General features: G+C 42.6%; 1 protein-coding gene across 6 annotated transcripts in view; it reads left to right on the top strand.

Annotated features, from left to right (window-relative positions):
• Positions 1 to 25,000, top strand: part of DGCR2 (DiGeorge syndrome critical region gene 2) — a 50,005-nt gene extending 25,005 nt beyond the window's left edge. For 2 of the 6 annotated variants that reach the window (XM_086623350.1, XM_086623349.1), the window contains 8 exons: positions 5,371 to 5,496; positions 7,790 to 8,000; positions 8,951 to 9,027; positions 11,713 to 11,889; positions 13,916 to 14,119; positions 18,090 to 18,242; positions 18,911 to 19,147; positions 19,939 to 25,000. In XM_086623350.1, coding sequence (XP_086479476.1) covers positions 5,371 to 5,496; positions 7,790 to 8,000; positions 8,951 to 9,027; positions 11,713 to 11,889; positions 13,916 to 14,119; positions 18,090 to 18,242; positions 18,911 to 19,147; positions 19,939 to 20,180 — 1,427 coding nt within the window. In that variant the 3' untranslated portion in view covers positions 20,181 to 25,000. Of the gene's footprint in view, positions 1 to 5,370; positions 5,497 to 7,780; positions 8,001 to 8,937; positions 9,028 to 11,712; positions 11,890 to 13,915; positions 14,120 to 18,089; positions 18,243 to 18,785 lie in introns of all 6 variants that reach the window. The other 4 variants (XM_086623352.1, XM_086623351.1, XM_086623353.1 and 1 more) reach the window with 4 other exon arrangements.
• Positions 25,001 to 27,105: the final 2,105 nt, after the last annotated feature.

Below are 27,105 nucleotides of genomic sequence, written 5' to 3'. Positions count from 1 at the left end.
CAGTAGCTGATAAAGCTGCAGCTGCAGCACACTGTTTTGCAGTGATCATAAACAGCTTTGTGTTTTGTTTTGCCAAGGATATTGTGTTTGGTTGAAGTGACTGTTGGCATTTGTGCACTTTTTAGTACATCTCCTTTTTTAAAGCTAGATAGTAACGATTAAAACCTCTGATCGTTTCCACACCTTTTCGAAGCCCTTGCTGAACTCTGATGTGATGCGTCCTTTTTACCATACTTCATGGTGTTTAAATTGTAAGCTCTTTACTGTCAGTCTACTACTTTGAATAGTGCTCAGCACAGCAGGATGCCGTTCTTAGTTGGCATCTATTTCCTAGAGTCATACAATTGATAACGCAAAGCGTGGAGCTCCTTGATCTGGGAAGAGTCACTCCTCTCTGGGGACTTTGCAACTGTATTTCCAAATCTTTAGGAAAAAAATGCATTTAATCCTGAAGTTCTCTCACCTCTCAAATTACCAGATGGAATTAAAAGCTTTCTAAGCTTTTAGTAGGTAATATGCTGGACAGAATTTGAAGCTTAGGGGACAAGGCAGTTTTTTATGTAAATTTTGAGAATCTGTGTGTTTAAACAGGAGCAACTCAAATCTTGGAACAAATAAGATATGACAAGACCTGGTTGCTTCACAAACAGTTTCATTTTTATGTAATCTGACATAGTACGTTCATCCTTGTGAAGGGTTTGACTTGAGTGACTTGTCATCTGTGACACAGTAACTCTGGAAACTAGTTCAGCTTCCCAAAATCCAGTATTCACCCCTTTGAGTCTTGACCCTGCAAGGACTTGTCTACATTGCAGTCATGGTCTTCTGTCCGCCCTTTTTTTGGTGCAAAGCAGACCTTGATGTGTGTGGCAGATTGCAGTTTCTCTTCTAGCTCCTCCAAACACAGTTTTCCATTTGGCGTCCTGTGTTAGTTCCCCTGTGCAGTGCTGCTTGGCACGCGTACGTTCTAGCCTGTTCCCATCTCAGCTGGTGCCAGCTCTCACTTCTGCGTGGTCTCAGCTCCTTCGCTCGTGTTCCGTTTGTATTACTTGGCTTTTTGCTTCCTTTGCTTGGTCCAAATGATGGAGGTGCTGAGGGGGGCAAAGAACGAGCTTTCTACTGTGCTTGTGTGCTTGGCTTCCGCTAGTGAGACACTGTGCAAAGAAAGCATTGATGAGACCCTGTGGATAAATGCTGCAGAGTAATCTCTGTGGATGTACATGGAGGAGTAGGAACAATGTAACTGAATTCCTTCCAACCTCTCTGAATAATGGGCAAGCTTGTATTTCCTTCAGACTTAAACTTGACTGTATTTGTCCCCTCCGTTTTTTCCATGTCCCCAACAGGAACAGCACAACTTGAATGAATGGCATGATGCTCTTTCTGTGATTTTGCAGGGCTGTGTTTTGCAGGCTGCAGTAACAGCACATGTTCACCTAAAAGGTAGTTAGAAATGTAAGCAAAATTTCTTCCCCTTCCATTCTCCTAATTTTTGTTCTGAACAATTGTTGAACTGTTTTGATTCAGATCTGAAAAAGTTTACCAATATAAAATGTCGTAGGAGCCATCCAGCATGGCAAATATCCATTCTGAATTGGTAGCTTGAAGTTTTAAACAAACAAAAATAGTCAGAGAATCAGCAGTGTTGGGCAACTTTGTTGATGTAAAGCACTATACTTAGACTGTAATCATGCTAGAATGAATTAGATAGCAACTGTAAATTAGAAGGAGCTCAGTGAATACTAATCATGAGTTGATCTCTTTGGAAACAGATTGGATGGTGCTCGCGTCCACCACGCTATAGTATTCGAGGGGAGGAAAAAAACAAACAACTGTGCCTTGTGAATTTTTCCTTGAACCCATTTTTACCTTTTCCTCACCAATTAACAAGCAAATTACATTTCTGGTATAATTGTACGAAGTCAAAGGAAACAAAACTATCAGTCTTGGCTAGTAAAAATACTGCTGTTGCTGTTATTGCTTGTGGTTGTATCTAGAAGACTAAAAGTTTTGGAAAATAGCTGATCTTCCAAAATTTGACAGCTTTCAGAATATTAAGTATGCACATAAGCAATAAAATGATGGCTTTTCTTTTCTGAAGCACTCAAACATGGTTAGGTTGTGATCTTCTGGCTTAGGTTGTTACAAAGTGCCTTATTCCATGGCACTATTAATTTATTTAAAGGTAGAAATATTTTTATAAAGGAAGCGGAAACAGCAAATACACAGAAAATTCTTCTGTAGAGTATTGAAAAAGTACAATAGAAAGTCAGTCCAATTACACCTTTGCCACCGGAATCTGCAACAGCTTTTCATGACAGTCAAGTGCCTTAGAGGCTCGTTAGCATCTCTTTCTTTGTTGCCCTGGAAAAACTTGTCATCATCACTGTTGTTGGAGACCTAAAATACAGGTCAAACAGAAGCAATTTAATGTTTCAAGAGCACCAGTTTGTTAAGCAGCTGGCGGTGTTGAGCTTGAAGGAGAAGCAACTCCTGGTGACCGCTTTCTGCTTCTTCAGTCCCGCCGGGTCTTGGTGACGATGCTGCTGACACGGGCAGATCATAGAATGGTTAGGGTTGGAAGGGACCTCAAAGATCATCTAGTTCCAACCCCCCTGCCATGGGCAGGGAAACCCTCCACTACAACAGGTTGCCCAAAGCCTCATCCAACCTGGCCTTGAACACTTCCAGGGATGGGGCATCTACAATTTCTCTGGGCAACCTGTTCCAATGCCTCACCACTCTCAGAGTGAAAAATTTCTTCCTTATATCGAATCTAAATCTGCCCTCTTTCAGTTTAAAGCCATTTCCCCTTGTCCTGTCGCTACATGCGCTTGTAAAAAGTCCCTCTCCAGCTTTCCTGTAGGTCCCCTTTAAGTACTCGAAGGCTGCGATAAAATCACCCCGGAGCCTTCTCTTCTCCAGGCTGAACAGCCCCAACTCTCTCAGCCTGTCCTCATAGCAGAGGTGCTCCAGCCCTCGGATCATCTTCGTGGCCCTCCTCTGGACCCGCCCCAGCAGCTCCATGTCCTCCTTGTGTTGGGGACTCTGGAGCTGAATGCAGTATTCCAGGTGGGGTTTCATGAGAGCAGAGTAGAGGGGGAGAATCACCTCCCTCGACCTGCTGGCCATGCTGAGGAATGCTGAGGAAGGAATGAGCGTCCTGTCCTGGGTGAGGACTGACAGAACTCGCTTTGTGTGGCATCTGCATAGCTGTTTTGCAAAGCATCTGGCCTAAATTCTGTCCATTTAAGATGTTAGCCCAAGTAACCCTTTCTTAACCTCGCGTGTCAGAACCTGTGAACTGCTGCTTTATTCCTGGCGGAGGTAAATTGTTAAGTCCTCGTGGGCGTCGTGTTTAGCCGTGGAGGGTCAGCCATATGGTGTTGCATCTGCTCTCACTTCTGAAAGGGAGCTAATTCTTCGTGCGTTTGGTTCTTACTCATTCTCTGGGTTTAGTTGTTACCATTTAATGCCATGGGAAGGTAGAGCTTCCCATGCTGAGTTCAGTTCATCTTTGATAAAGCATTGTACATTAGTTAGTGTTGTTTTTTAAATCTTACTGTAATTAAAGAGTTGCTTTTTTAGTGTTCAGTATTGCTCTGAAAATCATAGTGTGAATACTGCTACTGAACCATTAGGATTAAGAACAGTCAGATTCTATAACTAAAAATAGCTTGGCCTTTAAAGTAATAAAAAATAATCGGTGATCTTCACTGTCAAAATTATTTTACCATTTTGTGTCCTTTGAAATGTACGCTAACTGAATTTCTTGGCACTAACTTCTTGCCTGTGACAGTGTATTCTAATATTGAACGGTAGAATTACTCCTTTATTTCTGTAAGGCCACGTGAGTCTATTATGCATAGCCATTTCTTAATGGGTGATCTCTGTAGACATGTAATTCCTAGGATAACGTGATAATTAAATATCCCTTGCTTATCCCATTAACCCAGGGCAAACTCATATGCTGGAGCCACACAAATGCAAAGCTACTCTACTATTTCTGGGCTCCAGCTAGTGTTTTTTTTTTTTTTTGCTCGTCAGTGCTAACATTTGTTCCAAGGAATGCGTTGTTTGATGGTGGGTCTTCTGGAGGTCTTTCCCCCCAGGTAATACACTGAACGGTCTCCAACTCTGGGTTTAAATTATCATGAAATTGCCATGGACCTCTTGCTTTTTAAAGTTAGTCTGAAAGTAGAAAGCTTTATAGGCATAGTTTTGCATATATTTCAAACAACTGTAATGAAACCTGTTGAAGAAGACTAGGTAGCTCTTCTTTATTTGGGACTGTGACTGGTTTAGTTGGTTCAGCTAGGCTAAATAGAGCTAATCAGCTTTAAAGGAAAATAAGCTGATTTTTTGAAAATGAAATAGAAATGAATGTCTGCATAGCTCTTTGTGCTGGTTAAACTCTATTACCTTTAATAACATCTAGTAGTATAAAATCACATACTGGTAGATATTTCTAACACTTACATTCTTGGGTTCTTCATTTTTCTCTTGTTAAAGTTAATCCTTTGTTTCCAGATTAATCTTTCTCGGTGCTCGTCTCTATCTTTTTCAAAGGTTTCTCCCCACTGCCGTGCCAGCCTTCCTACTTAGGATCTTCCTAGTTTTGCTGGCTATGGCCCGTCCTGCAGCATCTCCATCTGAACCGCGTGCTCCTTATTTACTCCTGGTGGGCATGTGGAGACCCTCAGCCTCTTTTCTGGAATAACATCTTGCACTGTGTTCTTCCTAAGTTACTGAATCCAATTGTCACGTATGCCTGTTAGAAGCCCTGATGCTGAGATGAGGGTGTGTATGTTTTTTGTTTCAGGAATAATGAACTAATGTTTCCTTTAGAAGCTTTAGAGTGAATGAAAAAATCTTCTTGTTCTGGCTGAAGAGAGGTTTCCTTTCCTGGTTTTAATTTTGTCCTAGATCTTGGAGGATGTGTTGGAAAATGTATTGGAGAAGTTGTCTTATATCCTTGAACACGCAACTGAGAAGCAAAGCAGCTGGAGAGTGGGTAGTTCTGTAGACAGGAACAGATGAAATGCACTGGGGGTGATGCATTTGCTGCAGCAATTGAAGCGACGAGTGTCGAGTCCTGTGTACAACTGCAGGCCGTTGAGAATCTGCCAAAAATATTTAGCTTACTCTGCAAGACTCATGTGATGGCTTGTTGGTTCTTTTCAATTGTAGGTGTTTTTGTTACATACCGTGTAAAATGACCAAACTGTTATGGCAGGGATCTACCATCTTTGTTTACCTGACTGTTACTTATCATATATGTCTTGAATTGCAACCCAGAGAGTTTGATAAAACAAAATCTGCCTTTGCTTGCATCTTTCACCTGTACTGACTATTCCTTCTGGTCCCCAGGCTTGACAGGGGACCAACGAACTTACCATGGGAAGGAGAATGTGGACTCCAGGCACAATCGAGGGAGAGGAGGAGAGACAACCCGCTTTCACACTGTCAATGTGGCACAGCCTGTCCGATTTAGCAGTAAGTTGCAGACTGGGAAATCTGGGCCATCTTTCTGCTAATTAATTTAGCAAATGAGACTATTTTTTTAAAACGAGAAATTAATAGGTTTTTCTCTTGTATAGCTTTTTAACCAGATTGCATTAATGTGCAGTGCTTTTTAAGGTTTTTGTACGTTTCTTTTATATATGTCCTGTTATATTGCACGGTTTATATAGCAGTCCAATACATGCAAAGAATTCTGCTTCCCTAGTAATCCTGTTTTTGTGAAACCAGAGTTGCAATTTTCTGTTACAACTCATTGCAATTACAGATCCTAAGCCCGTGGTTTACGTGCGGGTTTCATCCCTGCAGCAGGCATGCTAGTCTAGCCCTTGGCTCTTGATGTGAGCTTGCCTGCAGGATTGTTCCCCTGGAAAGAGAGGGCAAGCTGAAATTGATTGCTCTTGATTGAAGCAATTTTGAAGATGATCTTAAAGGGGTTGCACTATTGTTAGTTAATTAAGTGTATCTCTGGTGTTGTGAATTTTGTATCCTTTTTAATAAGAAAAATTTTCTTTAGCGAGTGGGGAACTTAAGGACGTTCTTCACTTGCTTCTCTGAAGACAAAGTCTGTCAAGGAAATATGTAGCACTTGAATAGGTTTGACCATGCTGCTCCCATTAATCAATCAGGAGTCTTCAGAAATATCACTTCAATTTGGTCATCCTGCCCCCTCACCTGCAGCACCGCTGGTGCCACTGTTGGCATCCTGCTCCCAGCCTTATCTAAAGTGTTACAAATGTCCTGCAAGTGTCCTTCCCACTGGTCATAGCTCGTAGTGACTGCTGCTTCTGAATCTCTCCACGCCCAAAACATCTACATCTCCCCTGCCTTCTCCTTCTTATTTTGGTTCCCTCTCTGCTCCAGAGATCATCCAGTGATTTGGGAATGTTAAACAGCACTGATTAACCTTGGAGGGAGGGAAAGGACAGGTCAGGAAGAGGACATGGAGAGGAAGGCAGCATGACAGTAATTGGGAACAATTGCTTTGGACTATGGTGAAAAAGAAAAGTGATTAGCAAAAGTAAAAATTCACCTCTTTGTTAATTTTATTTTATTTTTTAAAGGACAAAAATGCTTATTAAAATAGGTATTTTGATTTGTCATGGATTCCACTAGCTAAATTATGTTAGTAAAACTTATAAGGGACAATAAAGCAATTAGAAATTAATACAGCAGTATCAAATATGCTCTGCAGTCTGAGTGATGCTGTATTCTGTCCCATCTTAGTGATGTGAACAGTAGATCTTAAAAGATCCCCTATAAATCGAGAATAAGGAAAGATATTTAATTAAAGGGCTTCAAGTCTAAGTTCGTATATCATTCTTCGATGATAAAGATCACTGCTTCTGAAGGGAATAAAGAAACTTGAGGACAGGAACTCTGTGAATGCAGGCAATGCACTTAAAACAGTTTGCAAATTTAAAGTTCCTTTCTTAGGTGTTGTGCAAAATTAATACTGCAAATGCAGGTGCTAAAACAATATTTCATGTCTGTTTTAAATTTCATCTGCCTGTCTCTGTGATTCTCTCTGTTAGTTACCCATCACCCCCAAGAACACCAGTCAAAAGCCTATGGGCCTGTTTCATCCAGAAATGCCTCAGGGCTTTTGTAGCATATTCCCTTATTTGAGTTAACTGAGAGAAAGCAGAGCCAGCAGTCCCCACCCTCACCTTCCTGCTTCCTAAAGATCCACTTTGCAGTGATGGTTTTCCAAAGCAAACAATTGCCTGGGAACCCTCATTGTCTTTAGCAATTGACTATGGGAGCAGGATTATGTGAATACTACTGAGACTGCTTGTGAAAGCAGATTGAAAACTTCACAGCAAGTTGGAAGTATTGCTAACTGCCTAACAGAATCATTGTTGGCCACCTCTGTTTTTTTTCTTCCTCTTTCTTGCTGCTTGTTTTGGCTTGGATTGATCGAACTGATTGGATTTATAAAGATGTGCAGGGAAATATCTTCCACAGTAGATCATTAGTCTTAATTAAAGACTTCAAAGCCTGTCACAGTGCAATCAAAGATTACTAGGAGTTGAATCTTTTTAAATGCATTTAAAATTTTTTCCTTTATTAAAAGCTATAGTGAAGTAAGTCTTCTGTGATCTGTAACACGTGCATCTCCTCCTGGTGAGGTGAAGTATAGGCAGTATGTTCTGTGTACACATCCAAGTGATTATGCATTGCATTGTCATAAACTGATTAGGATGCATTATATTGAAGATCCTAATTTGGGGGGAATGGTTTCCCTTCTATTCTTCATGTTTCCTAGGAAAGTGCCCAACAGGATGGCACCACTATGAGGGCACAGCCAGCTGTTACAGAGTGTATTTAAATGGAGAGAACTACTGGGACGCCGTGCAGACATGTCAGCGGGTGAATGGATCCCTCGCCACCTTCACTGCAGACCAGGAGCTGAGGTTTATCCTGGCACAGGAGTGGGACTTGGAAGAAAAAACATTTGTACGGAAGGACCAGCGTAGGTGAGTAGGAAGGAGAGGACAAGGATCTCATTATATGAGAACGGTTTCTGTGTGATACAAATGCTGGTAGTTCAACTTGCTTTAAAAATCTAATGGTAAAATTGACTTCAGGTTAGTAACCCAATGTGAGCACGCTGGTTGACTGGTTGGCAGTGGACATCTGTATTTTGTGTTTTAATTAACGTTAACAGGCTACGATTCAACAGTGTCTTTTTATCTTCAGGTTGTCTCAGCAATGTGCCGGTATTCTTGAGCTGCAACAGGGAAAATGGACTTTACAATGACTTACTGCTGCACTAACTTGCATAGAAATAATTCTTTAAATTTTTCGACAGCATTTTTGTTTCCGTTAAGTACCAGTAGCTGTAAGAAAGACTGCAAGTTTGAGATAAGAATGAAGTAAAAAGCCATTTTGAGTTGCAAGAACTATGTCCTGGTGGCTTTAGATATTTCGTTCTGTTAGCTCACAACAAACATAATTCTTTTTTTTGCCTACGGGTTTTTCGTCAGTCTCATGGACTGCCATGACAGATCACCAGAAGTGGTTCAGCAGTGGTCTGTCTCTGGAGAGTTAGATGGTTTGATCTGGAACAGTCTGACAAAAGTTGTATGTGTTTATAAAATATTTGACTTCTGGATGCTTTTGTGTGGTTTTTGGGTTTGAGATACTGAAGTGCTGCCATAACAACAGAATAAGGTGCCGCTTAGGAGTAGAAATAGAAGACATGGTGAGTTATTATTTGTAAACACAGAGAACTATTAAGTATTTTCCTCTATTTCTCAACTGTAGAGTCTCTCTCTACATTGCCAACGTATGGGCTGAAAAAATCATCAGAATGTTTTGAAAGTTGACTTTTGAGTATAAAGACATTGAAAGATTCTGTGTGATTTATTTTGTTAGTATGTTTTTGGCTTATATCTTTAGAATCTAATTTAGGGTTTTTTCATAGGTTCTGGGTTGGATATCAGTATGTGATCACCAATCGAAATCACTCTCTAGAAGGTCACTGGGAAGTAGCTTATAAAGGTAGGCTTCTCAAATTATTCCTTAGTTAAACGGCCCATGGAAACTGTCTTAAAGCATGAATATTATTTGCAAGAACAACATAACTTCTTTCAGTGATAGTGTTGAAATAGTGTAGAGGAACTGCTTTACTTTACAGTATCAAAATGGAAGAGTTTAATGCTCGATACACGTCTTATTTTCAAGTGTGAGAAGTTTCATGGTTTTTCACCTTGATGTCTTGTGGAAAGAACATGAGGGGTTTTTTTCAGTTTATTTGGGCTTTTCCCTTGATTAAGCTGAGAAAAAGGAATCCACCCTGTAGTTTCTCGCTCTTTATGGTCAATGTCTAGCTGAACTGCTGATTCCTGATTCTAGTATTTGCACAGAATAGTGTAGGATTTGGGGGTTTTAGCTTTTTAAAACTTGGAGGATTTTTATATCCTTAAAAAAAAAAAATCTTGTTCTGCAGAATTACCCAGATTTTTTTCATTTTAAAGTACTTCAGATAGTTTACTTAAACCAAGACAAAATTTGCCTAATCCTAGAAATAAATCCCAGTTTATATGAAAAACTGAACATTAATCTGCCAGGCATCACTGGCTGAACTTTTTCAGTTGCAAAATGAGCAGCTCCCTCTGCTGAAAATGCGAAGTTATGTTTCTGTACCTTTTGTTTTTAACTCATTCAGTTGAGGGATTAGTTAATCTGAAAGTCATTATATGAACTCTTGTGTAGAGTTAAATGTGTAAATGATGTATTGGTTTAGGTAATGGAAAATTTAAAACAAAGGGGCTTTTTTAAGCATCAGCAATGTGGATTCCAGTGTAGAATTTGAAAACTAATCTGAATAATTTTGTTCTCATATACAATTTTCTGTAATGGAAAATCTGGAAAGAAACTGGCAATTAGATACAGATACATGATTATGAACAGATTTTTACTAAATTGTTGGGTCTTGAAAAATACTTCCTTTGACATACCAGAAGTAGTAGAAGTACTGTCATTAGAAAGCTACAAAGCCTTGTTTACTGTGCTGCCATGCACAAAAATACTTATTTCTTTTGTCATTTAAGTGAACAGTTGACTGAATATTCAGAGGAAATTGCTCCTTCTTGTGGAGGCAGGAATGTTTTAATTATTTCCTTGAAGTAAAGCACCTAAAGATGTCTTTGGACAGCAGGAGAAAGAGAGGGAGGAAAGTCCAGCTTTGTCTCATAATAGGGATTTCTGGTCTGGAGAAAACTGTTTGTCTAGGTAGGTTTCTCCTGTGAAGCCCAAGAAAAAAACAAACCCCATTCTCCTTAAAAAGACCTTTCTTCGCTCTTCGGGAAGGTGCCTGCACTGCCATCTGCTGACAGTGTTTCCAACCAGGAAGGCATAAATTATAGAAAAATCATGATACCTGTTTGTATCGTAAGTTTTATTTAATTGCATGCATTATATTAATTCAAGCCTTCTCAATACCATATATTCTTTTGTTTGCAAGCTTTCTGTTTAATAAAGGGATACCTATATCCTTTTATAAAATAAGGAATATAAATAAATAAATAGAAATGAAGTACGTAGTACATAATAGCATTCAGTAGCTTCTGCAAAACTTCACTTAAGCTTCATTGACTTGTAGTGAGGCAGACTGAGTTCCTAGTATCTGCTTGAAAAGTAATTTAGGGTCATATAGCTTGGAATTTTTAATCCATTATTGGGAGATGTGGAAGGTAAGCCCTCAAAAAAATGAGAGCAGAACCTAGCTACATTTAAAAAAATTAAACAAAACCCCCCATACCTAACAGTGTTTGAAAGGACCATCACGTAAGGAGACTGCGTAATATGCTAACTGCAAGAGCTATTAAAATCAATGTTTAAGCACACAGATTTGGAAAGCAGGCTTCTGAAAACATATAAAATAGGCTAATTTTCACAAATGCTGTGTCTTGGTCTCTCATTAATCTCTGCAACTTTGCATACCTGCAGATTTAACAGTGAAGCGAGACGCTGGTCAGAAACAACATTTTAAAAGTTACAAAATGCCCTCAACACCTCTTGCACTGTTTGATTATTATTCAATTATTATTATTTGATTAATCACTGTTTGTGATTATTACCATCACAATACAGTCTCTTAACAAATACATGAGTTGGAAGGACCAACTCAGGTGTAGTCTGTACCACGGCTGCGGCAACAGGAGCAGCGGAGCAACCATGTTCTCTGCATGGCACCGCTCTGAGCGGGCAGCGTTAGACAGGGGGAGCAGCTCTGCGGTGCGCTGCAGGGGGCAGATGTGCACACAGCTGCAGAAGCACTAGTAGGTGCTCGGAGTGCCAGGTACAAGATTGGTACGGGTTCTTGCTCCACTAGTAGCAAGCGTGGCCAAACTCGGTGTTGTTTGAAGGGGTGCGTAGCTGTTGGCAGGCAAATCCCATGGGACTCTGGAAAGCAGCACTTGTAGAGATATCGGAACATCACTCCTGCTGTGCAGAATAACAAAATTACCCAGTACTTTGAAAACAGCAGCTTCTTCTCTTCCTGAGTCACCCCTTCCATCCCTGCTGTTTGCCTTCCCTCGGAGGAATGTTGCTAATGGAAGCTGCAGCTGGAGGACAGTAGCCTTGTAGCAGAGTTGGTGTGCGTGAAACGAGTGACCTTACGGAGCCTTTCTAAAGCTTCGCGTAACCACAGGCTGCTTATACTGCTGCATCATCTTCTAGGCTCTTCAGAAGTATTTCTACCCCCTGACCCTATCTTTGGTACGGCTATGTCTGAAAATGAAAACGTTCTTTGTGCCCAACTTCAGTGTTTCCATTTTCCTACCCTTCGGCACCATGGTTTACACAGCTGGTATGCTGAAAACTGCTATGAGAAGTCTTCGTTCCTCTGCAAAAGGAGTAAGTTGGTTTTAGTTCATTGTTAATTGTGTTGTGTGTTTAAATATGCATAAAATAAATAAGGGGAAATTGGTTAGTTATCCTTTCTGCCTTTTGCCCAGTGAATTGGAAGGAAAAAAAAAAGGAGGGGAGGGAACAGTTAAATTTCTGCTTGGTTTAAATAAACAAGATCATCATAATGTGTGGTTGTCAGCCACAGTACAGATTTTTCACCAAAAAATGATTGTTAAGCAGCCATATCAACCTTAAAATGAAGTATACTTAAAAAAAAAAGTTTAAAAAAATGTTTTGTTAGTAAGTATCATTCTTAAATTATTAACTTCACATGAAAATGAGGAAACGCTTATCTGCTTTATTTTAAATATAGCAAATTGTATTAAATTATTTCCAGCATTATTAGAACGAGAGGGTGGAAAAAGCAAGTGGAGCTACTGACTTAAAGTGGGGAAAAAAAATGGCTTTCATACTGTATCTTGCATTTCTTTACTCCAAAAGGCTTTATACCGACAGAGGTATTGGCAGTATTTTCAGGTAATATTTAAGATACCTGATATAGATGGTGCTTCTTTTCAAGAAGGAGAAAAGTTGTTGAACTTTTACTGCAGTTCTTGAACCTTTTCTAGTTTGCTTTTTCTTTAAAGCAGGAAAAAAAACCCTTACAGAATAGCAAGGGAGGAAAATTGCGCCTTTCTCTGCCTGCTTTGCACCTGAAATATTAAAAATTAGAAAGACAAGGATATTGCCTTGTCTACCTTGAGATGTAATAAAATTTTGGAATCTGATATTGAAGGATATGCCTTTTATAAAAATGATGATCAGAAGATGACCTTTTTGGTCATCTTTTTGGGATGGTGTTGTAAGGAACGTGATAGCTCTGCCAAAACATTAACCAGAGGGTGAGAGTATCAGATGTGTAAGTTGAGCAGAAGAGTGCTGTGTCCAATTTTGGGCCTCACGATGCAAGAAAAATGTTGACAAGACCTTGATAAACTCAGACGAGTTCAGTGGAGGCCAGCAAGATGGTGATGTGGGCTGAAGTGCCTGTCCTTGGAGGTAAGGCGGTGGAAACAGCGTGGAGAAGAGAAGGCTTCCAGAGGACCTGATAGCAGCCTGTCCTTCCTATAAGGAAGTTATCAAGAAGATGGAGCCAGGCTTTTTACAGCAGAACGTGACAGGAGTCAAGGGACTTTAAGTTGAAACAAGAGGTTTTAATTAATGTCAGGGAAAACTGTTTAGTCATGAGGGTAGTCGAGGGGAACAGACTCCCAGGGAGGTTGTGCAGCCTCTATCCTTGGAGGTTTTCATGACCAGGTTAGTTAAAACCCTGAGCAACCTGTTGGGACATCATAGCTGACCCTGCTTTGAGCAGAAGATTGAGCTGGAGACCTCCCCAGGTCTCTCCCAGTTGACCTGTGTGTAGGGTCGGGGGGAGACCACCCTCCCTGAGCAGTTGCTTCAGCTGGCAGATCCCAGCGCTGTCTGTGTTCCCTCTCTCTGTGTTTGGTACCTGCCTTTAGGTCAGTGGGAGGAAAGGACAGTGGATAGAAGACACCTGAACTTCCGCCGCTAGGCAGGGATCAAGATGCAGCGAAGGCAGTGGAAGTACTATTGCCTTGTTTCCTTTTTTAGGCCTGGCTCTGGTTTGGTCCAGAGAAGATCCAGCTTTTCCCAAGTACCAGGAGAGAAGGAGGGAGCTGCAGCAGGCATTGGCAGCGAAGCTTAAATTTATCAGAGCGCTTGCTTTCCTATGTCTTGGAGAGGATGCCTGAAAGTGTGTCAATTCCATTAAATACTTACAACTCTCTTTGTCAATTTTGCGCAGTAAATCATCCCTGCGTGCCTCCAGACTATCCATTATCTTCCCCGCTCCTTGGAGATCCCTTTTCAAAGTTGCTCTAATGTGAAGGTGTGGCTTTTAACTGGTGGTCTGCTGTTGTTTACAAATCATTTAATGTAAGAGAATAAACTGGACTCCTGTCTGGCAGGCTCACAAACACTTGGATATCGATGTGTGTTTCCGTTCTAGGCCAGACTTGCGTTGATATCAAAGACAACGTTGTTGATGAAGGCTACTATTTCACTCCGAAAGGGAATGATCCCTGTTTGAGCTGCACGTGTCACAACGGCGAACCTGAAATGTGCGTGGCTGCTTTGTGTGAACGGCCCCAGGGGTGTCAGCAGTATCGCAAAGACCCGAAGGAGTGCTGCAAATTCACGTGTTTAGATCCAGGTAAGAGTTGACTGCTACAGTTTTGTCAAGAAAAATGAGTGCGGGGCTCAACTTGGTTATCTTTGGGTAGAACTTTGTTTGAAATGATGGATCCTTTCAATGCCTTGACGTTGCTGGGTACAAACCCCCTGTGGGGAAAGATCTCAAATCATGGGAAATGAAACACTTCAGACTGTGGCTAGAAATAATTAGTCATCCTTGATGCTACTTGTATAGGGAGAGCAGTAGTTTATTTTCTGTATGGAGGCTGACGCTACTGTGGAGTTTTAGTAGAGCGTCTTGCGTGGTTCCTTTGTCGTGTTTAGTTGTCATGAAAAGACTTCTCTTGAGCACTAATTAAGCATCTTTGTCTGGACGTGAGCATTTATGTGTGCAGAAGTTTGCAGGGATCGTGTGGCAAGCAAAGTTTAAGAGTTTCAGTAATAATTAGGACATGCAACCTTGCCGATTGGATTTGACATCTCAGTGCAGCTTCTTGTTTTGGACCAGTAAAGTCTTCAGTTGCCTGACTGAACTGTCTGTCAGTCACCATTTGGGGATGTAGATTTTGGGGGAGTTATTTTTCTGTAAAGAGACTTGCGAAAAGAGACGTATCTTACTTGGAATTTACTGTGAGGGTGGTAAATACTGGAGCAGGTCACTTGTGGAGTCCTTATCTGTGGCGATATTAAGTGCCCGATTGGATTCTGTCCTGGGCAGCCTGCTCTAGCCAACACAGCTTGAGCAGGAGTTGGACGAGATCTCAGGATGTCCCTTCCAACCTCTGCCGTTCTGTGACACCGGTGTTTTAAGGGAGCCTGATCTTATCTGAATGCACTAAAAAACTATTGTTCTGAACTCCTGTGGAAAACACAGAAGGTCAACTCTTCCCATCAGAGGCATCTATTTCAATCTGCTACAGGAGGGATGCTTATTGGCTTCCAGATTTGCAGTCTTTCTTACTTAACTACAGAAGTTAATCATTAAAGGCCAGTAGCTCCTCCTTGCTGTCATTCGCATTCGTTCTGAGGGTTAAGCTTAACAGATGTTCGTAGCTGGTGTTGCAGGTTGGTCAGTGAAAAACTGGGAAAAAAAGCGGGAGTCTTCCTCCCGCTCTTATCAGCAGAGTTCAGACTTTGTTTTCCCTTTTTTATCTTCAGGAGCAGTGTCAGCAAAGCATCATCCAGCAGACAGGATAACATGTGACCTGGGATAACCTCGTGCCGTGTTCTTTAATCCTTGCTTATTGCTGTGGGTCTTAACGATTTCATGAATACTGGTTTGAAGAGTGTATTTTACCACATCCTTTCTGATCCTTAAGCTCTTCTTTCTGTACTGATGCTAAATAAGAGTGTTTCATTATACTCTTGCCTGAAGCATTCTGTTTTTTTTAGTAACTTAGTTTTTGAGAGAAGAATCATCAAGCCATTGTCAAACTTCCTTCATAATGAAGTTGCTTCAGCTGGTGATAAACACTGAAATTTTTAAATGAAGCATTTCAGTTTTCCTTCTGGGTGTTTATAAATGACTATTCTAGATGACAAAATTAATGAATTGCTTTCTTTAATCAGCATGTATTTATCTTTGTCCAATTCTTACATATATCTTCCCTAAGCCCTGTTGCAAAGGAAAGAAAACAGTTTACGAATCGACAGTAAGTAAATTAATCACCCAAGGAGAGATGGGGGGGAAATAAATCCTGCTGTTGGGTTGGCAGGTAATCAGCTCTCACAGTGTGAGGGGGTGAGCAATAATTACAAGTGGATAACGAATCTTACTCAAGGACCTGGTAGCAGGGGAATTTTCCAGTGGTAGGAGTAAGCTGAGCAATCACAGCTATACCCTCTTGAAAGATGCTTCTCCTCGTTTAGTAGAAGATAAATAGCAGAGGAAAATCTTTCATGTACTAATGCTGAAACTGAGGTAGTCTGTCTGTTGCCGCTCCATGGATGTGGTAGAAAGTCATTTTTTCTGTGTGGCTCTTGTTTAGACAGACCTGCAGCTCTTATTTGTGAAAAGGTGATAAAAGAAATAAAGTGCAGAAGCTTTTCTAGTGACTAAACTGGTGCAGTTACAGGGTATTAATACTGTATTGAGTGTAAAACAGCCTTTCTGAAATCACCTGTTAGTATTTATGTGGGTTGGAAATCTCTGTGGTGACTTCCCTTGTTCTGTACAAGCTGGGTCTTGGTGGTCTTTTTTTTTTTAATCTAGGGCTTTACTTGGTGGCAGTTCATCCAGCCAAACAGGTTGAACATTAGGAGCTCTCGCAGGCTGGGAGCAATGTGATAGATGCCCAAGATGCCCCAGAAAGTCCAAGAATTGCAGTTGTAGCTGTCCTCAAGAGAGTACGTGGAAGTCAGGCTTTCTGCCTACAAGATTGCGTCATGCTTGCCTGTGTGTATGTTTTACTTAAGTCACTTTATTTAAGGCAGTTATTAGCACTAATTTATGATGTTCCTGAAGTCAGCATTGACATAAAATGGAGGAGGAACAGCGGCAGGTCTGTGGTGTTCGGGAGGATGTGTCGGTTGGTAGGTGTGTGACTGCATCGGTTTGAGCTCTGACAGTGAGAGTTGCTAAAAGGTTTGACAGCACAGAGGCTTTGGTACTGCACAGCCAGATTTGAGAGGGTGTGATGTTCGAGCTCTGTGCGTAGTGCACTATTAAATGAATTTCTTTTTGCCAAGAATGCGTTACATAATGAATACCAGCCCGTTAGCCGCGTACTTTAACGATGTATAAATTAGGTGGATTTTTCTGTTACTAGCGTTTGTAGCAAGTCAGTACTTAAAATTTTTGTGAGGCTTTTAGCTTTCTTTTGTAAGGAATCTTTGCTGCAGCTTTAGCCTGCTGTTAGTGAAAGGACAGGTATTGAGAGAGCTCTTGCAGCCGTGGTGGGAGTGGGAAAGGAGGATGGCCAGGGTCTGGCTGGCTGCTGCAGGCAGTGCGGTGGCACTGCGGTGGCTGGGGACAGCGGTTCATACCTGGCAGCACTTGTGTCCTGGAGCAGCAGGTGACCAGGTTGTGCAGCCACTTCATCTGTTTCTTACTTGCACCTAACCTGGGTGCGTTTCTCATCCAGAGCTCTTTAATGGGAAGTTGGGGTGAAGAACACAGCACGGTCGTTTTTCTTTGTGTAGAGTATCTGCCCATGTGCATGCTACCTAAGCATAACCAAGTGTGATAAGTTGAATTGTGAAAAATTAATACCTCTCATGTCAGGCACTGGTAGAACAGTGATAATTTGCTCACAGCAGCCTCCCAGGTGTGCATCTGGTTAGTGATGGAATAGAGCTCTGAAAGTCCTAAGCTCCTGAGTCTGTTTCATGTTCTGCCACTTGCTTTGTATGTGATTCTAGGAAAAGATTTAATTCCTCTTAACCTTAATCTCCTCAGTTCCTGAAAGATGATTATCATGTTGGTTCACCTTTTAAGATATTTTTAGTTCCTGTTCCTTAATGGTGCTAACTCATGTACCAGTGACACATGGAATTTAGATGACCATGTATTGGTGGTGATGACAATGTTTAGAAATTTTGTTGTTGGAAATGTAAAAGTTAAGAAGTCCAGAAATCATGTAGAAACAGTGTGTAGATACGCCAATTTTCAAGCCTTTCCCATAGCTTCCAGGTGTGGTGTCCTCTTTAGTATAACATTATCAGCCGTGCCAGGGAGACACGTGGATGTGCAAAATGCCGTTAACCTTTAGTTTTTCCCGTTTTCAGAGACCTGAAGCCTTCAGTGTTTTGTCGCTTTTGCTGATTAAGATATTTTTAGAAAAGATCAGATCTTCTTGCAATAAATAGATAACTCACCTGATTATTTGCGATTTTTTTACATTTTTGAAATATGGAGAAGTGTGAAACCAGGCTAACGAATCTCCACTTTGCATTTATCTCTCCATTGCTGACAGAAGAACATAAAGAAAAATGAGTCTTGAACAAAAGTAACAGGCTGCTTTTATATATTTTTTTTTTTAATGTAACAGATGGCAACAGTTTGTTTGACTCGATGGCCGGTGGAATGCGTCTGATCGTTAGCTGCATTTCCTCCTTCCTCATCCTCTCTCTGCTGCTTTTCATGGTCCACCGGCTGCGCCAGAGGCGGAGAGAGCGCATAGAGTCTTTGATTGGAGCAAATTGTAAGTAGCCTGTATCTGCAACGAGTCTTGATCTGAGTAGTGTGTGTGCTTCAGAATAAAAAGCAGAAGGAATACAAATCTGTGGAAAACATCAGCAGAAGTCTGGTTGTAGATTGTAGTCAGTGCTGTACCCAGACGTAGCTCTGTGCTGGCTGCCTGAACTGGTCATGATTTGTACAAGTTTTGGTTCTCTGAACGTTCAAAGAAAAAACTTCTACATCACTGCTTTTACATACACCTCATGCTTATTTTTGACAGATTAATGTATGTAAAGGTGAGAAACGTCATGATCTTGCTTGACTGTACCTCTGTGTGTGTGTCTGTCTTGGTAGGTTCTTCAAACTTGAACTTTTTTAGCGGACAATGGAAAAATATTTTTGTTTGTATGTGGTCTAAATCTGAAATATCTTGTGTGTGTGAATGAGCTCCTTAGTTTGAAGAGGTTAGATTCAAATTTAGATGTCATGCAGGACAAACAGGCAGGGAGCAGGTGGGCCTGGGTATCGTGTAACTGCAGCAAGTTGACTTGTATAGGTTATGTAGACTTTTTTAGGTCTTCAGGAGACATGAGTTCCTTGGGTGCGAAAAATGGAAAAGTGTTGAGACCTGCCTTAAATGGAAGAAGAAAGCATGGGATAAAGTCACTTCTTTTTCTTCTCCTGAAATAGTGCACCATTTTAACTTGGGCCGCAGGATGCCTGGTTTTGATTATGGTCCCGATGGTTTTGGAACTGGCCTTACTCCACTGCATCTTTCAGATGATGGGGAAGGTGGGGCATTTCATTTCCATGATCCACCTCCTCCCTATACTGCTTACAAGTATCCAGATATTCAACATCCAGATGACCCACCTCCTCCTTACGAGGCTTCTGTCAATCCAGACAGCATCCTTTGTTCCACTCCAGGTATGCAAGCAATAACTTCTCCTTCCTTCTTCTTTTTCATTTTGGCTAGAGAGTAGATGTTTGGGTTTTTTTTAAACTATAATCATATGTTTTAGCGATTGTGATGGAAAAATATATTTTGCTATAAAATTGCCTATTTCTGTGACAGAAGAGTCTTTTGTTAAAATGTATCATTAAGCTTGTTTTTTCTCAAAGGTTCTTTGGATCACCTAAATTACAAATGGAATCTGTGCTGCAAGCAGTTTAACTCTTAGACCTTACCTATTTTCAAGGCTTACCTTGCATGGGTCACCTGGCTACCTATTTTCCATTATGCTGGTGCCTTTTCTGGTCTTTTGGAGATAGGTCTGTAGAGATTGGTATTAAAAAGTAGAACAAATGTCAAGTACAAGAGATTTTGAAAAAAATATATCCGTCTTCTCTCCTCCCCACTTCCCCCACCCACATCCCCCAAAAATTGACCAAAAATATCACTTTCTAATGATTCACCCAGTGCTCTTCAGTTTTGCAGCTGCGGTATTCACATACTGTAGAAATCATTCCAATTCGGGATTTTATAGCAGCATATCTCACAAGATAAGTAAGCCTGATTAGTGCAAGCGTCTTATTTATATATCGAACCTTTATTTTTGCTACATAATTTTCTTCTTTTGCAGTGTCATCTCTTTATGCATTTATGCAAAACCAGGAAAAACTCAGAGCTTCCAGAAATACAGATAGTAAATCTATTTGGGAATGTGAAATGATATGCTTCACGTTATGATGCTGCTTTTTTTTTTTATCCTTTGCAGATGGAGTTCTTTCTCAGACTGTGCAAAGCAGTCCTCCATCACTAGGAAACTGTGATGTATCCCCACAGCTTACAGAGGGATCACTTCCTCCCTCAGTTGGTCCTTCTCCAGTGGAGCTGGAAGACTCTGCTGACAGCAGCACCTTTCTTGTCCCTCCTGACACAACGCTAAATGAAAACACGCCGGCAGAAACTCTTTCGGGCAGCCGTCACAGCCACTGTTCTCTCAATACCATTGTATAAAGGAGTGAAAAGCTGGCTGCTGGTCAGAAATAGTTTTAGCAACTGTTTGCACAGACAAACATTAATCCGTGGTTTGAACTTCAGAAGGAATCTCCACTTTGTTTTTTGAACACTACTTTTATGTTCTAGATTAGGATTGTGCCTCTCGTTTTTTGGCTGTCGTTATTCATTCACTAATCGGTTTGTCCTGTAAATATGGATTGTATAACTGCTCTTTTTTTCCATTGGCTGTGGAAAAGAGTGCAGAGAATTCCTTTGACTTCTAAGGAGGCGAAAAGTATGGGTAGTTTGTTGGGTTTTTTTTTTTTCTTAACCTGAAAGGAAACAAAATCTACATTAGAAAAAAGCTGCTTGGATTTGGCTGGATACCACTGGACCGGGGAACAGGCGATGGAAAAGGAGGGTGGGGGCAGTCACCGTTCAATCAATTGCTTTGTCTCTTGCTTCAGTGCAACGCTTGGAAAAGGCAGCGAAGATGTAACTGCAGGGGAGGGGGCTGGGGGCCTGTTTTACAGAGTGGGAACATTGAGGAGCTAAAACATGTGCCACCAAGTAAGAGTTACACGACAAAACATTTGTGTGTTTTGATCTGCCATGCTGTTTTAAACACCATAGGGACTGGAGGATGAATGCTTTACGCAGTATGTGACAAGTGGGTACTAAAAAAAACTAGGATTTGCAGTTACAACTATTTGTTGTTGGTAGCTGCAAAATTTCATATTGTCAGGTAAACTTCAGGCCCATAAAGAAAACTGAGTCTGTGTCATGCTTGTGTCCCATCAGTAGATTCTCATATCTGTTAGGTAGTACTTTAGGGAAGCTGTGAGGAGCAATTAACTTTTGCTGCAGTCTGACTGCACTGTACTGAGCCCTGTTTGCTATAATCCCACGAGGAAGATTGAGGTATTTTTCTTTGTAGTTTAACTCCTTTACAGTGAACAGTTGCACAAGACTGACCTGGATAAAAGACCATTCTTCTTGCTTTTTCTTATTGCATGCTATATTTAGCATGTAAGTGTGTTCCCTCCCTTCCATTTCACTTCTTTATAGTTCTACAAATACCATTTAAAAACAGTGATCAACACATACTATATGTGATGTTTAATTCTAATTGGACATTTGTTCCTTATCTGAGTCTCATAAATGGCCAACCCTATTTTAGGGATTTCCCCTGTGCCTCCCAAACCATTTATCCACATCCCACGGAGGGTTATAATGAGGTTAGGGTACTTAAATCAATAAAGCAGTTTGCTTCAGTCTGATTGTCGTCTTAAATTTCCCCTTCAGATTGAACTCTTTAAGTTAATTTACAGACGGCAAAAAGATTCAATCCCTCACCAAACCCAAAGTCAAGCACTGTTGGTTTTGATAATGAATGCAAAATAATCTCTATAGCTGATTTTTAAATTTAAGTTTGAATTTCAGTGTACAAATACTTTACTCTTTTCCCCATCTTGCCTCTGCTTCTCCTTGACTTACTCTAGCAGTCAGCAGATGAGATGAATTATAAGGAATTTGTAAAGAATGCCCCTTGAGAGCGTCCTCCTGTTACCTTATGAAGGGTACGAGCCTAGAGGGACAGGAAGAGAACACTGCATGGGGGTGTGTATGTGATCTATTTTTCTAGTAACGATGGAGCAATCGTACTCGTATGACAAATCCTAACCCACTGTGGTGGATTCCCAGTGCAGCAGACTCTTTCCCCATTGAATATGCTGCTACTTTCTATTCTGTCTTGCCTATAGGCTTATACTGTACGTGGGGATTGGTCTTGACAATTTAACTCCTTTTGCACAGAAAACTGAGTTTCGTTATTGAGATCGTATCCGGTGTCTTGACATTCGCTAACAGTCTCGAATCCATTGGAGAGCGTGAATCACAGTTCTGGGGTGCGCTGCTGGCACAGGAATGGGAGGAAGCGCTGTTAGGAAGCCCCTCCGCCTGGAGCCATATCACCACCCGCATCCTGCGCTCTGGTTTGACCAGCCCTAACAGCAGTGGTACGAGACGAGAGGAGCAGCTCTCCACCCTGTGGGATCTCTTACCGTCTCCTCCTCTGAGCTCAAGTCCTGGTCTGATGAAGTGGATGGATAGCAGTAGTCAGAACCATGCGTACAAATTATCGAGCATTTCTGAAGTAGGAAAATAAAGCGGGTTTTGTGCATTTTTGAGCACATTCATACGTTTTATACATTGTATGTACTGATTTTTCTTTAGTTTTATAGGTACGAATGCGTGTGTGCGCGTGTGTGTTTCTGGGTGGCGAAATATATATATATATATATACATACTGTAGACAGTAACCTTTGTGCTGCGTCCAGCTAGGTGAAGCTAAGCACTGGGACATAAACTAGACTCTTAGGGTTAATACTTCTCTCAAGCTGGCTACACTCTCCTGTAGGACAGGCTGTGATAGTGTACACTTAAATAGGATGCAAAGTCTATGCTACTACAATCTGTTCCTGAAAAATATTTTGTTAGCAGTGCAAAACGGTAAACTTCCAATTTATTTTGAAGCCAGATGGAATATTTTGTTCTTTGTAGTATCCTAGCGCAATAACAGAAGGCCTTTGGGCTTGGTTTAGTCTCTGAAGCTGTGTTTTGTGGCTGAGGTGAACAGGTACCTTACCTCACACTTCTCCTAACGCTGTGGGAATCTGTTGAATATTTTTTTTTATTTTACTTTTGGTTCTGTGGTGAATTTTATTTGAAAATTAGCTCTGTTACAACTGGCAACTTCATGTTGGCTCCTGGTTGTAGCTATTCCAAGTGATGGCTTCTGTGTAGAAGCCTCGGTGTGATTTTCTGTTTCTGAGCCTTTCCCATTTGCATATTGGCATGGAGGCTGCTCTTTTTCTCTCTTTTTTTCCCCTAGCCTCCTTCATCATAACTGTAAACAAGGGAAATTTTGCCTTGAACAGAGCAGCTCACTAAGTACAGCTCATTTACCTCTTGGTGAGCTTCTAATTTGGCAATAAAATTGTCATTTTTTTTTTCCCTTTTTACTTTAGCTTTTTCACATTGAGTACTTCATTTTGGAGTAAGAGCCTTTATAGCAGAAAACATCACAACTACTCAAACTTCTGGACCAACTGGGGAAGAGTTAAGTTTTCTTGACAGCAGTTGACTCCTCAGCAAACCTGCCTTGCCCTCAGCAAGGTGACTGGTAAGCAGTTTGTCCTGAGCACCAATTACAGAGGGTCGATGCTTGCCTGAGGAAGACCTTTCTGTTTTGATTGCCATTAGATTGATGAGATTTTTTGAGTTTTGTGCATTGATTCCTCCCCCCTCCACTGTTCACTTCTGGATGTTTTCCTTAACTACTGATGCATCCCTAGCATCCCTCCAGACCCCGTGGGAGAGATGGCATTACTGCATCGTTCCCAGCACCACGCGTGAGCAGAGAGTGCGTTTCTCTTGGGATGTCCATGACCACAGTTGTCGTAAAGTCGTAGCGCTCAGTTCTGTGCAGGGCTCACACCTCCCGTTGTGGCCTTGGAAAAAAACACTCCTCAGATTTCCTGTCCTTACGACATGCTGTGGTGCCATACTGAGGTCTCTGCTGTTCCTTCCAGAACAGCCCTAGATATTCTCTTCTACCGGTGTTAATTTGTGATACCCGTACACAGTCTCACATCACCCTCTGTTTTTCTTACTGGGTGAGTCGAAGAGCATTGTAACGTTGGGAGGACGGTGGGTTTCATTCTGTGCTAGATCAGAACTGTCATTCAGATGTACAAAGAGCTGACCTCTGTCATGGTCAGTCTTGTCTAGTTTTGAGCCTCAGACTATTCCTTTACCCATTCATGGCAGGACACTGACTGAAGAAGAATGAAATAGGTGGAAATTTTTTTCTGCAGGCTTAATCTGACAGCAGACAGGTGCTCTGCCTCCACAGGTGTCACAGAGTGGTGGCCTGTTCACGTGTCTCGTGAGTTCCACTTAGGAAGAACATGTTTTTGTGACCAGTCATTACTGTTCTTTTCCCATGTAGTGTTAAACTAATTTGGTTTTAAAGATGTTGTATCTTTCAGATGTGGATTTTCAGTGGCAAAGCACTGAAGTTTTAATGTTGTCTCACGCAGTCCATAACACACGGCTGCTTTTCTTTTTTCAGTTGCTGAAACATCTTTTTTTCTCCTGAGCTAAGGTACATGCAATATACAGAAATGTCTTTTCAATTTCCCTTGCGAGTTGGGAGCTAGACTCTAAAATTAGAGCAAATTAGCTTAGAGGAGGTAAATCAAAGTACGTACATTTTGCTTCTGACGTTCCCCAGTTCCAAAGGAATTCCACATTTCTTGGGAACAGACACTTTTGGCAGTAAAGATCTGCTTCCCCCAACGCCAGCCTGCATTACCTGCCTGCTACGGTACGACATAGCTTTAATTTTCCAGTATTGTGCACCTTGAACGTTGAGTGGGTGGGAGTCGATGCCAGCGGAGATGCTGGGCTCGCGGGCTGCGTGCGTGGCCGTGCTGCGCCACACCGAGCATGGGGCTGGCGGGTGCCCGGGAGGCTGCGAGAGAGAGCGACACTGCTTTTTACCTTCTCCTGGAAAATAATTTTAGCCAACGCTGCATTTGCAGGCCTCTCCTGTGTAGTTGGTTTGTGACTGGACTTAACTGTGGCAGTGTATAAAAGATTTTGATATTCTGTGAAATACCATGTAGAATTTAAATTTGATACTATAATAATTCAGTCCCTGTGACGCTGTTTTTTTGTTTTAACTTCTTTCTTTGGGGTTGGCACTAATCTTTCTTTTTTCTCAAGATGCTGTGAGAAACATTTCATCCAAATGCCAAATAAATTGTGTTCTGTAAGAGAAATGGCCTGTTCCAATGTCTCCTGATTTCTGCACCGATGTGGTTCCTCAGCGTTGCGAAGGAAGGTCTTGTTAAATCACGCTTCTGAGCTGTGATCTTGCAAAAAGATCAATAAACGCATTTAACTTCGAGCAGGGAGGCTGCCCAAGTCCTTTTTTGTATACGAATTCCAGTGGAATTTACCTGTATTAGTGTAATTTTAAGAAAGTCTTGGCTGTATACCCAAGAAGTGAAGTGCAGCCCTCTCCTGCTGCCCTCTCCAAACCCGTGGGGAAGGTGCCAAGCCTCTGGGCAGGAGGAGCAGGTGGTTGTGGTTGGTGGGAGGGGTGTTCCGGACCTGTGGCTCGCGGTGTGGGATGGCAGGGCCCTGAGGAATGAACTAAGTCGATTGGAGAGCAACGTGGAGTCGGAGGGGGACAGCGTTATCGCTGAGCCGTGGTGCCCCCACATGCCCCACGGGCAGTGGGGGGCTGCACAGGGGGGTTTTCTGTCCTGTGCTGAAACCTCTCTGTTTTGCAGGGGGATGTGCAGCAGATGGCGATTCTGCTCAAACCAGCCCCGAGCTGCGTTACACGACAGGCGATGGCAATTCCCTTTGGAGCTGGGGGGAAACAAAATGAGCCGGGGTGTGGAGTGGGAGAGGCAGGTCTCCTGTCCCCCAGCCCCCTGGCCCACAGTGAGGTGGGAGGTGATGCTCCCTCTCGTGAAAGAGCCTGGAACTCTGAATTATTTAACAAAGCTGGCTGATAGCAGGGAATATTCCCCCAAAAGAACTTGCTGGATAAATAAGGCTCTTTAAACAGTTGTGCTGGTTTAGCAGTGCAGGTTTGCAGCTGGAGCTGACAGGCTGCTGGAATATGGGATGGAGCAACACCACGTCCGAGTCAAACTGTCGTATCTCTTCTGTCCCCGCAAGGTGCGTTGAGCATCGCTGCTGTGGAAGTTACTTCACCTGTGGTACGTACTCATCGCAACGCGACTGGAGACTCCAAACGGTGCAGTCAGTCCACTGGTTGCAAGATGTGTTCTTTCGGAGTGGGGAAAGCTGTGCTGCTGGCGCCTGCCCTGCCTCTCCTGGAGCAGTCCTGGCAGTGAGGACAGTGTCACAAGGCTGAGCCCCTGTGTCCTCATGCCCGTCCTGGTGACAGCTCCGTGGGTGGCCTGCAGTACGAATGCTGGCATCAGATTTTCCAGAGCCATGCAGAATCAAACCCACCTTACTTGGGGGAATGTAGTTAAAGAATTAAAATTTGCCTCCTGATCCCGGTCTGCCGTGAGGGGGGCTGGGTTTGGGTTCAGGGAAAGAGCAGCAGCACCTTTCTGCACGTTCTGGACCCAGTGCTGCCTGCCTGTGCTCCGGGCTGGGAGATCAGGTCCGAGAAACATTCGCTGCCGAGCTCCCAATGTTTGCTGTGAGTGCTGCGGAACAAGTCCCCACAGCATCGCTGGGCTGTCCCTGCGCCCTGCTCGTGGCCACAGGATGCGTTCATCGCTGAAAGCCGTCCAGTGTGCAGAGTCCTCGCCGCCGCGGGTGCCATGGAGGGCCTCCCTCTCCCTTTCCTGCGCCCGCAGAGCACAGCTGCCACCGCAGCCGCCTCCGTCGCTGCTGGACCTGGACCAGTGGCGCTTCATCTCCGCTCCGGGCTGGGAGGTGCTGGTTCAGCTGAGGGCGATGAGCTGCAGCTGGTCCCTTGCTGCTGCTCTCAGGGGGACGAGTGTCCATAGCAGCTGCCTGATGTCACCAGCGCTTGTGGGGGCTCAGCGGGGCAGGGACCCCTGGGCTCTGCTGACACTGCAAACCTCTGTGCAGATACAACTTGTCCTTCTCTCCTGCCCTCTTGTCTCCTGGGGACAGGGGTGATGCGGCTGCAGGGAGCAGCCTGGAGCGCAGCCACAGCTCTCGGGGCTCACTGCTGCTCCCCAGGGACGTGTGGCCGTGTGTCCCCTGTGTCCCATCTGCCCAAGGCTGTCGGCATTGGTGCTCGGATGCTGTGGCAGGGCATTGCTGCGCAGCCGCTCGCTCTAAGCCCTTACCAGCTTAAAATGCTTTTTCCTCAGAGGGTAATTAGCAGCTGCACCCAGCTTGACATGTCTGGGGT

The sequence above is a fragment of the Tauraco erythrolophus genome, chromosome 19, assembly GCF_009769465.1.
Source record: "Tauraco erythrolophus isolate bTauEry1 chromosome 19, bTauEry1.pri, whole genome shotgun sequence".
NCBI lineage: Eukaryota > Metazoa > Chordata > Aves > Musophagiformes > Musophagidae > Tauraco > Tauraco erythrolophus.
The sequence above is the reverse complement of the archived record's forward strand: the minus strand, read 5'-3'. Positions and strand labels throughout refer to the sequence as shown.